Source organism: Piliocolobus tephrosceles, chromosome 9 (assembly GCF_002776525.5).
Source record: "Piliocolobus tephrosceles isolate RC106 chromosome 9, ASM277652v3, whole genome shotgun sequence".
Classification (NCBI taxonomy): Eukaryota; Metazoa; Chordata; class Mammalia; order Primates; family Cercopithecidae; genus Piliocolobus; species Piliocolobus tephrosceles.
Window position 1 is genome coordinate 27,006,689 of NC_045442.1, and position 10,596 is coordinate 27,017,284.

The 10,596-nt window shown below is 43.5% G+C and overlaps 1 protein-coding gene across 5 annotated transcripts in view; it reads left to right on the forward strand.

Annotated features, from left to right (window-relative positions):
- Positions 1-9,219, forward strand: part of SORCS1 (sortilin related VPS10 domain containing receptor 1) — a 600,060-nt gene extending 590,841 nt beyond the window's left edge. Inside the window, exons 25-28 of one of the 5 annotated variants that reach the window (XM_023206214.1) lie at positions 3,400-3,505; positions 3,622-3,782; positions 5,234-5,295; positions 5,390-5,677. In XM_023206214.1, the coding sequence (XP_023061982.1) occupies positions 3,400-3,505; positions 3,622-3,782; positions 5,234-5,265 (299 nt within the window). In that variant the 3' untranslated portion in view covers positions 5,266-5,295; positions 5,390-5,677. Of the gene's footprint in view, positions 1-3,399; positions 3,506-3,621; positions 3,783-5,233; positions 5,296-5,320 lie in introns of all 5 variants that reach the window. The other 4 variants (XM_023206215.3, XM_023206213.3, XM_023206217.2 and 1 more) reach the window with 4 other exon arrangements.
- Positions 9,220-10,596: the final 1,377 nt, after the last annotated feature.

Genomic DNA, 10,596 nt, shown 5'->3' on the forward strand with positions numbered 1-10,596 from the left:
AAAAGGGATCATATCATTTCTGAACCCCAAAGGTAGAATTTTGAATTTGTTCTCATACATACAACTATAACCACTTATTTAGCACTTACTACATGGCAATCACTTTTCACAAGAAAATTGTTGTTATTATTGTAAGTGTTCCCGTTATTATCATCCTAGGTCCTCATGAATAAAATATAAAAATTCAGTGCATTTCCAAACTCCTCAAAGGATTTTAGAAATGATATGTGCAAGTACGCAGGCTTAGAAATGTTGAGTCACTTGGAGAACTGCTTGTATCCATGTTTTACTTTGTGCATGAATAATGGCAAAAAACTGCTCAGCACTTTTCCTACACGTCTACCTTGTTTAAGCTGCAACTGGAAAGGGATTAATGTATGCTAATTCCACACAACAAGCTAAAGCCCATTTATCACAAGTTTCCATTCCTCAGCAAAACACACACAAATGCACCGAAGTGTTGGGCGAACTAAGAAATGCAGCTGCTGTTGTGTGGAGCAATAATAGGTCCGTTTATATTCAGGCACAGATCAGCAAGCAGAAGCCACCCACGGAACACAGAGGGCAGTGGTAGTCAGTCTGGCCACTGCTGCTGGCTGCTTCCTGCTTCCTGCTTCCTGCCTCTGAGAAGTGACTGACTGATGCAGAGATGGGGAGGGCGAAAGGATAATACACATTTTAGAACTGGGATATGGAAGCTCATTTTCCGTATGCTAATAATATGCTAATTACTTAACAGTGTTAATGCTGCTTGTTGAAGAATGATGATTTAAGTGTAAATGATTTAGAATTGAAAGACTTAACCTGGGGATGGGGAGAGATAGGAGGAAGGAAAGAGAAGGGAAAAGGTTCATTTGTGTGTGGGTGTGTGTGTGTGCGCGCGCGCGCGCACGCGAGTGCGTACGTGCATATATGATGATTCGAGTTCAAGTCTTAGTTCTTCCATTTACTAGTAAGTTCTAAGTCCTTTTAAAACAATGCTGGCCGGGCGCGGTGGCTCAAGCCTGTAATCCCAGCACTTTGGGATGCCGAGACGGGCGGATCACGAAGTCAGGAGATTGAGACCATCCTGGCTAACACAGTGAAACCCTGTCTCTACTAAAAAATACAAAAAAATAGCCGGGCGTGGTGGTGGGCGCCTGTAGTCCCAGCTACTCGGGAGGCTGAGGCAGGAGAATGGCGTAAACCTGGGAGGCAGAGCTTGCAGTGAGCTGAGATCCGGCCACTGCACTCCATCCAGCCTGGGCGACAGAGCAAGACTCCGTCTCAAAAATAAAATAAAATATAATAAAACAATGCTAACCAATGAGAACTTCATTGTTATCTATTTAATGGGATCATAATCACTGCCTTCCATTTGTGAAAATCAATTGTGATAATGTCTATGACAAATGGAAGGTATTCTCTTCCCCTGATGACATCCTACCAGTTGCAGGGTGAGTTCTGAAGAATTTCTGGGCCTCTCCACCGATGGTACTGAGAGCTTTCTTTTCTAATTTTGAACCAAAAGAAAATTTGCCTTGGATGTTTCACGTCAGTGGGACTCCCCCACCACCTCATCTTTTACACACAAACTCACATACTCCCATTTCAAAACTGAGGTGATGCTTGACTTACAGGGGAGAGAAAATAGTAGGGGGTTCCTTATATTCAGTGCCTCCTGAAAGCCAACTCTCCTGAAATGACTATTTTCATTTTTCACCAAAACTATGTGATTAGATGCAATATGCTTTCCAGTATCAATACAGAGTAGCTGAGATGTAATCCTGAAAAAAATAGAGCAGAAGCAACTGAGAATCTTGTCTGAAACCATCAGTGTTATAGTCACTTATTCTTGAACTTTTTTACCTGGGTGACTAGAACATTGCCCTCTCAGCTCGCACCAGAGAAAACCACAGAAAATGGTGATTAAAGGTCACCTGTATTTCTGGGTATCAGGGTTTGCTTAAGTTGATGGAAGGTAAAGGTCAGCACCAAGGCTTCCCTGGAGTACACGCGGCTTGTCTTTTAAGCGTGAGCTACGCTACATTTGCAAAATGTCAGCTTTTAAGAGGGTAGAAATTAATTGCAAAGTCTACAGGTACAACAGGTTTGACTGTGAGATGGCAGAACGTGTAGAGGTGGAGAGAAGTGATTTCCAGACTGCGCTTTAAAGCGAAACTCAGGGAGGGAGACTCTTTTATGGAGGCAGAGGCTTCTGTTTTTTTTGTTGTTTTTTTTTTGTTTTTTTTTTTTTGAGACGAAGTCTCGCTCTGTTGCCCAGGCTGGAGTGCAGTGGCCGGATCTCAGCTCACTGCAAGCTCCGCCTCCCGGGTTTACGCCATTCTCCCGCCTCAGCCTCCCAAGTAGCTGGGACTACAGGCGCCCGCCACCTCGCCCGGCTAGTTTTTTTGTTTTTTTGTTTTTTTTTTTTTTTTAGTAGAGACAAGGTTTCACTGTATTAGCCAGGATGGTCTCGATCTCCTGACCTCGTGATCCGCTCGTCTCGGCCTCCCAAAGTGCTGGGATTACAGGCTTGAGCCACCGCGCCTGGCCAGAGGCTTCTGTTTTGTCTGAGAGAAAAACTCACTGTATTTGAGAGGCTGGAGCATCTTGGTGAGGGCTGTCAGAGCTTTTGGGAAATTGTTGAGACAGCCAGGTGGCATATCCCTCCTTCAGCATGTCAGTGGCTGGCCTTGTGAAATATTCACTTGGCCATCAGTTTCCTGTGTACAGAAATACAAGCACGCTCCATCACTTTGCTTTTCTTTCTCTCACGTATGACAACTTTCCAATTATTTTTCTCACATGACAACTACTGGAGTAGGGGTGAGGGGGTGGTTGAATTCACAAATATATTCCTGCAGGTGGTTTTATTGGCAATCTGTTTTGCTTTGTGGAAAAAGTTTACACTCAGAGTATAATAAAATACAATTATTATATTATTATAAATATTGATTGGTAATAATACTAGCAGCAGTAGAAATGAAATCTAGTAATTACGTGACTTACTATGTGCTTGGCACTTTTCTCAATGCTTGACATACATTAGCTCACTTAATCCTCATAAGAACCCAATGAAGTATATACCACTGTTTTTATTTTACCTCATAAGGTACATTAAGGTGAAGCAACTTGCCCGAGACCACATAGCTCCTTAGAGTGGGACTTGAATCCAGACAGCCTGGCCCTGGGGTCTATACTTTTCATTGCTCTGCTGCAGAGCAGGAACATTTGGGGTGGGAGTAGAGGTGGGCTTAGTTGCATCCCATGTCAGTCATGTGACGTGCTTCTTGTGTGTATACCCCACATGGTTTTCCGGGACTTACCATGCTTGTGTGTGAACCATTTGAACTTCTCATAGAGTCTCACCTGCCCAGTTCTCTGCTCATTTTTCTCTGCTCTGTTTCCCCTCCCCAGCCCCCCTGGTGGACCTCACTCCAACCCACAGTGGATCTGCCATGCTGATGCTGCTCTCAGTGGTGTTTGTGGGGCTGGCAGTGTTCGTCATCTACAAGTTTAAAAGGTGCGTGTCTCTCCCTCCACGACCCCCACCCCTGACCTCTTCCTTCTCCCTGACAGGTTCAGAAGCATGTGTTACAGTGATGTGCACGGCAGTGATGGTTTCTATTAATATTTTAGGAAGATCCCGGGGATTAATGTTTATGCCCAGATGCAGAATGAGAAAGAACAAGAGATGATCAGTCCAGTCAGTCACTCTGAAAGCAGGCCCAATGTCCCTCAGACTGAACTAAGGAGGCCTGGCCAGCTTATAGATGAGAAGGTGGAATCCCAGCTCATAGGTAAATGATTCCCAGTAGCCACCAGCTGTTCAGCTGAGTAGGCAATGGCTGACTCTCTCTCTGACCCCTTTCTGGCTTGACATAACCACTTTCTTCTGCTCTAACAGCCCTGAGAGAAACAGCTAAGATGGCTTTTTCCCTGCTTCCTGTCATTGGGATGGGGGAAAAACAAACAAACCTCTTGCTTCTATCTAGTTTTTTTCTCTCATTAGTTTATTCCTCCTTTTGCAACACCCTCCCTAAAATATTGGGCTTAAAATGTTAAAATGTTATATGTTTGTGGGCAAATAGCAAAGCATTTGCTTTAATAGTATATAAGAAGGAGAGGCCTCAGAGGCTCGGGCTGGTGGACCAGAGGGCAGGGCAGGGTTTGCAGGACACGGTATGTATTGACTAGATTGAAACGTGGTAGCCTCAACTGGATACAGCCCTAAGGAGGGCAGACTGCTCCGGAACACCAGTAGAGGAGTGACATAATGAGAGTGGCCAGCCTGATCATCCGGGGAATTGTTTTTTTTTTCACATCTATTGGTAGTCTAGGAACTTTCCCTCAGGAGATTTGGAACCTAAGATTGAGGACAAGAGGCATAAAGTTTGCAGACATCCAGGGAGTGGAGCAATCCTGAGAGAGACCACTGGTGGGTGAGACTATCACAGAGCAGATTAGCAAATTTCTTCCTCTTTTTTGACTGTCCCTTACCAGAAGTTGTAAAATGGACTTTGTCATATTTCAGTGGTGCTCTCTCTGCCCGTGAAGTAGGCACGGGAATCCAACAACGAGGTATAGAGAATCTGATGTGCACTTGCTAAGTTCTGCTATTGATTGCAGAAGAAATTTTCCAGGAAGCTAGGCAAACCCATGACGCCACTGCCACTATTGCTGATCCATTTCTCTCTTTGGTTCCTCCTGTCTGTTGGCGTTAGGAGTTGAAGCCTTATATGTTTACATTTAGATCCTGCATTGCTGGCAACAGTGAATAAATTGTTATATAACCATTCATGCTCCACTCTAATGTGATAATGCCAAACCACCTAGAAGGCCTTTACATACAATTTTTAATCTTACTTGGAAAACAATGAGTATGTAAATGGAAACATAACCCTCTTAAATGAATATGGGAAAGGTCTGTGGCTGTGTTAAGGGGAAATTTAAATGCAGTGACTGGTTCCTATCATAGATAATGATAACTGCAGTCACATCTGGTGTCCAATTTTCACAGTGCACTTTCTTTTATTTGAGGAGACAAGGTAATAAATGTGTAATTGCTTGGGGTTAAAAAGAAAAAAAGCCTTTTCTGTCTTCAAGTCCAGAGAGGCATTCACCCTGTCTACTCATTCCTAAAGCTTCTAAGTGCATGTTTTGGGATCATTTGGTTCTCAGCTGCATTTCCGTAGGGTATGATGCACAGCCTCTACTTGCCTTATTAAAGTAGTAATTCCTCCTTCACCAGGAAGGTATCACAGCACATTGCAAAGTCTCTGACACCTTTCCCTTTCCAGTGTCATTAAATGAGTAAGTGTTACACGTTTTCTCTTAGGAGAGTAGCTTTACCCTCCCCTCCCTCCCCTTCTACTCAACCTGGTGACTCATCTCTCCGATTGCAAAGAGCAAGACACGCCACTCCGCCTTCAACGCCAAAGCGGGGATCTGCTGGGGCACAGTATGCAATTTAAGGAAAACCCCCAAAGGCTACAGGCGACCTGCTGATCAGGAAAGAATTTCGCTCTTGTCAAGTACATCATCCTTCATGACCACTAACTTCGTGTTTCTTTTCTTTCCTTTGTTGTTCTGTTTCCTGTTTTGCCAGGAAGTATTTCCATAGTTGCTGAGAATCAAAGCACAAAAGAAATCCCTACCTATGTAAATGTTTGAATGGAGGACGCCAGTAAAAAAACAAAACAAAAACAAAACATAAAATATAAACAATCAAAATCCAAACAAACAAACAAACACTCACTGCATCGGGACTTTTTAATTCTTCAGACACAGACAACAAGGGTTTTAGCTTTAAGCCTGTGCATGTGGATGATACTCTGAGAACATGTCTGGAGGGGCAGTGTACAGGTGCTCTCTTTTAATGGAAAACACTCCCCCCCTCCCTCTTTCTTCTTCTCCTCTCTCTTTTTTCTGATCGGTCGTGTTTGTAGAAAATTCATAACATATATAGGCCAAGGAAATCTGCATGTATTTTTGGAAATATTCTTGGCTCCAGATTATCAGCTATTTTAGCATTAAAGGCTGATGGGTAGATTAGCTACCCCAGCTCCTTTCGTAAGACACAAAGACATGCACAGGAGTTTGAAACCCTGAGCTGTTTCTCTGTTCCACTTTCCATATTGTCATTTCCCTTCTAAGTTAGCTTTGGTAGCTCTGTTGGTCAGCAGTGGCCATGAGGCTGCTTTCTGCACTCTCTGTGGCCACAGGAACAAAGATACGAGTTGAAGATCCCTTTGTGCCGGTAGAATAAGGAAGGCAGGGAGGCAAAGCATGTCAGAAACGGACCTTGGTTTCCTGTTCACCTCTTTCCACCATAATTGCCTCCCCTTGCAGCTTTCCCTACTCCTGCCCCAACTGCAGTAGGAAATGGAATCCCATTAGTTACCCATTGTCCTGTCTTCACATTTGTTTGTCATCTGTGTGTGACCATGATCTGTTGATATCTTTGAATGTCTTCCTTCCAAACCCCAAGTAAGTTGTCCTTCAACTGTTCTTAATTTTTCTTCCCAAACATATTGCTAGATTCTGGACATTAACCCTGATGTTTCCTAAATACTGGCCTGGCCTCTGCTGCCCCTGCCTCCACCACTCGCAAGTTCTAAGCCCTTTGTCAGTTTTGTACATTCCCAAGCATGCCAGCTTCTGTGCCCATGGACCTTACTGCATCCTGCACAGCAGGGTTCAGTTTCATGTATCTTTGTCTTTTCCTCTAGAACCTGCCTTTTTCAAATATCCCCGCCTTTTCCCACCTGCAAACATATACTGTATGTGAAAGAGTTGATATATGCAAAGCAATTCAAACCTGGCCATGTACTTTGGAAAAGAAAGCACAGAGATGAATTGTGGTGTTCTCACACCTTAACGAAAATCTCGTGCAATCTGATTCCAGAAGATTTCTTGTGAGAAATGTTTTGAATGTGTGACAGTTTTGCAGGGCAGTTTCCTCCTGTGATGGTTGCTGTTACCCGGTATTTCCGCTCTCACGATAGAATAGAAATGTTTGTGAAATAAAACTGATTTTAACTAGAAGGAGAAACAGGTTAATGGACTTTGTGTTTAAGAGTGTCAAACAGTCTGAGAGAATACGTGGGGGTCTTATCTTACATTAGGGTGAGAGTTTGATTATTTAGGATGATCCCAGTGATTTCATGTGTGCTCTCTGACCTCTGAGTATCATAGTATGATTAAAGGAAAGATTTATGTCTGTATAAAGGAGAAAAGTTAGCTGATTGGCAAAAAAGATTGGCGCAAAGCATGAAGAAGCCCCAGTTTTCCCCAGGGTAATCATGAAAGAAGGCCCAGAGAAAGAGGGAGACAAAAGCCTGTTCAGCAGAGGCCCCTTTAGTATGATCGACTGGGCAGAGACCACTATAAACTATAGGAGAAAGAAGTTCTGATAAACCCCGTGGTATGCTCAGCCTCCTTCTTTGCTACGTCCCTAAGCCAACAGGGTATAACACAGGCCCTGGTGATAATGAGGGTGTCCTAACGATCCCGATGTCCATGACTTCATGTAGTTCAGGCACAGAAAGAATAGCAAAGCTGCTGTCAGAAGTTTATCAGGCAGAGATGTTTATGGTTGAGGATCCCCATATGAATCTGGGAAACGGGCTAGGCCTGAGGCAGCCACCTATTTGTAGAACTCAATTGATCCCCAACCTGCCAGGCTTCCTATCTCATAGGAAACATCCTCATTGATCCTCTTCAGTTGGAGCCTCCCAAATTTAATCTGGAAGACAAAGTGTTGGAAAACCAAAAGAGGCTCACTCAGACCAGCACAGGGAGTCCTCAGAGTTGCAGTTCAATTCATTTTAATTAGAAAAGTATGAAAAAGGAATAACATTCTTATTCTAGCACAGTGCCTTGCCTAGAGTAGTAGTATAAAAATTATTTGTTGAAGAAATAAATGAATGGAAAGACATAGGGAAGAATGGGCTGTAAATCCTAATTAAAAATAGAGGTAGACATGAGATGCCTGGCATTTTGGAAAGTGACCAAAGATGGCCAGCTAGAGATCGAGCATCTCCAGGATCCTCATGTGCCTCTCCTCAAAGCTCCCTCCCATCTGTAGGAGATTAGTGAGGCAAGGTGCTGCTCAGAAAGGAGGACCTCATTGTTCTTATGACCTTGGCCAGTTGTTCTCAAAGTGTGGTACCTGAATCAGCAGTATCACCATCACTTGGGCTTGTTAGAGATCCAGATTCTGGATCCATACTCCATACCTACTGAATTAGAAACTCTAGGGGATGAATAGTGGTGTTCTCTGTTGCTAAGTGATAGTGGGCCCAGCCATCTATTTTAACGAGCCCTCCCAGTGATTGTGATACATCCTAAAGTTTGAGAACCATTGTACTAGGCCATTCCGGCTGACTCACAAAGAGAAGGCAGTAATGAGAGCCTACAAATGGGAGAGACCTAAGTGCCTACCTACTCACTAATCGCAGGTGCAAACACACAAGGAGTTTGGTGGGCTTAAGGTCAGAGGAATGTGTAGGGAGGAATGTATGTGGAAGGTAAGATTCAGGGCAAGCTAAAAATCCGATACTGCAACGTTTTCCAAAATCCCAGAAGGCAAACTGTGCATGTTCTACCCTGAACCACCCGCGCAACACTTTCTCCCTTGCCTTATTTTTAATTGGATTCACTGTCCAAAATGCAGAGGTTTGCTTTGCTTTTTTTCAGAAGTTCCAAACAGCAACTTTGAGAGCAATGGGGTGCTTGGCAGCTGTTCTGTGTTTTCCAGGAATCCAACTGAGCATTGAAATCTCTCATTTGCCGACTTATTTTTATAGGAAGCCAATTTAAAAACAAAAAAAAAAAAAAGAAAGTTTTCTTATAGTATTGGAACTACTTCTAATTTTAAAATGACTTTTTTGATGTATTTTTTGTTAAATACTATGTAGTGTAATGTATAATTGCTCTTGTTTATTGCTTTTACAATCATATTTATTAAACAGATAATGTCTCTAAAGTCTTTGCCTCAGGTGTTTTTTTTTTTTTAATCCTAAAGCCTTGATGTTCATTCTAAATATAGAAGTGTTGCATGTATAGGATTTCATAGAGGCTAATTGCATAAGAAATAGTAAACACCACAGCCTTGAGGTTTTTTGCTGTTTTTTTTTCACTAACAAGGCAGAATGTATGTACTGCCTGAATTCTACCTGCATTGCAATTAACTATACAATGTCTGTTTATTAAATGACTTTGATTTAAAAATTAGTCCAAACTGGTTATTTTAGAATGAGTACATGCTCATTATTATTATTTCAGAATTAGAAATTATGGATGGGGAACAAACTCATTTGAATTTGTTCATAACCTCGTGGTTACCAAAGGACCAAACCTGCATGGAATGAACTGAAACATGGGGAGTGGTGAAAAACAGCAGCTGAGTAAAAACAGCTGTGGACCTGGAATCAGGAAAGAGGAGTTGGCCTCTGGCTGTGCCAGCTGTGTGACCTTGAGCAAATCATTTTAACAGATAAGAGCTTTAGTGCTCTCATGCATATAATTTGGAAGAAGATCCCTTCCAGCTCTGCCTTTCCAAATACTATGGGTGAGTCATTCCCCAAGACTCCCAGCTATTTGATTTAAAGTTAGCAGGAAATAACGTGATAGACTAGATTCATCTTTTCAGCCCTGTGGCTCACCTACGTAAGTGGCATTTCTCCCTGGACATCATTTGGTGCTGATATTTGGCTGAAACATTTGTACAGGCATAAAAGCCTCCCTAGCCTTCCCGAAGGCCCAGACACAGGGTGGTGTTGCCTCATTAGCTCAATCTCGGCATGTGTGAAACTTCCTGTTACTTTAGGCGGCCCTAAGCCTTTCCATTTCCACAGACTAAGTTCCTGAATCTTTATTCCTTTCCAGGCCAGAGCGCATGCGCCTCCTTCCTATCAGGAGCAGTGTATCACCTGTGTCAGGCAATCAGCAAGCATCCCTATACATGTCAAACAGAGGGGAGTTAATACACAAAATGTGTGCTGGGTTAATGGAAGAACAAAAATACCAAATAGGAACAGGTGAGGCAACCCTAAGATCAGCCTCAATAGGGAGCCTCTCACTTTCCTGTGCTAGAGAGAGCCAGCTATTACCAGAGCCCTGGAGCCAGGACCACCAGGTTGAAGCTGCAGTCATGGAGGACTTGTCTGGCAGGAGCTGGAGCCATGGAGGAGACGTGACTACCGCCTGTCCCGTGATGCTGCCCAAGCAGAGGGGTAGGGAGTAGTAGCTTGCTTTTTCTCTTGCTCTGGTCCTCTCAGCTGTTGCCGACCCTTTTAACTGCACAAACCCAGCCACAAGCCAGTGGGCAGTGGAGCCTGGGAAATGTTGTTTTCTGGAATACAAAGTGAACTGGGAGGGAGTGGGAAATGGATTTGAGAGAACACAGGCAGATGACTGGCACAGCACCCCTTTCATGGCCGGCCCATATCATAATCAATATATCTCCCCCAACCCAAATGCACCAGGTACTGTAACTCACACCTGTAATCCCAGAGCTTTGGGAGGCCAAGGCGAGGGGTTGGGGGAGATTGCTTGAGCCCAGGAGTTCCAGTCTGTGCGTTCTGCAGTGAGTTACGATCATGCCACTGT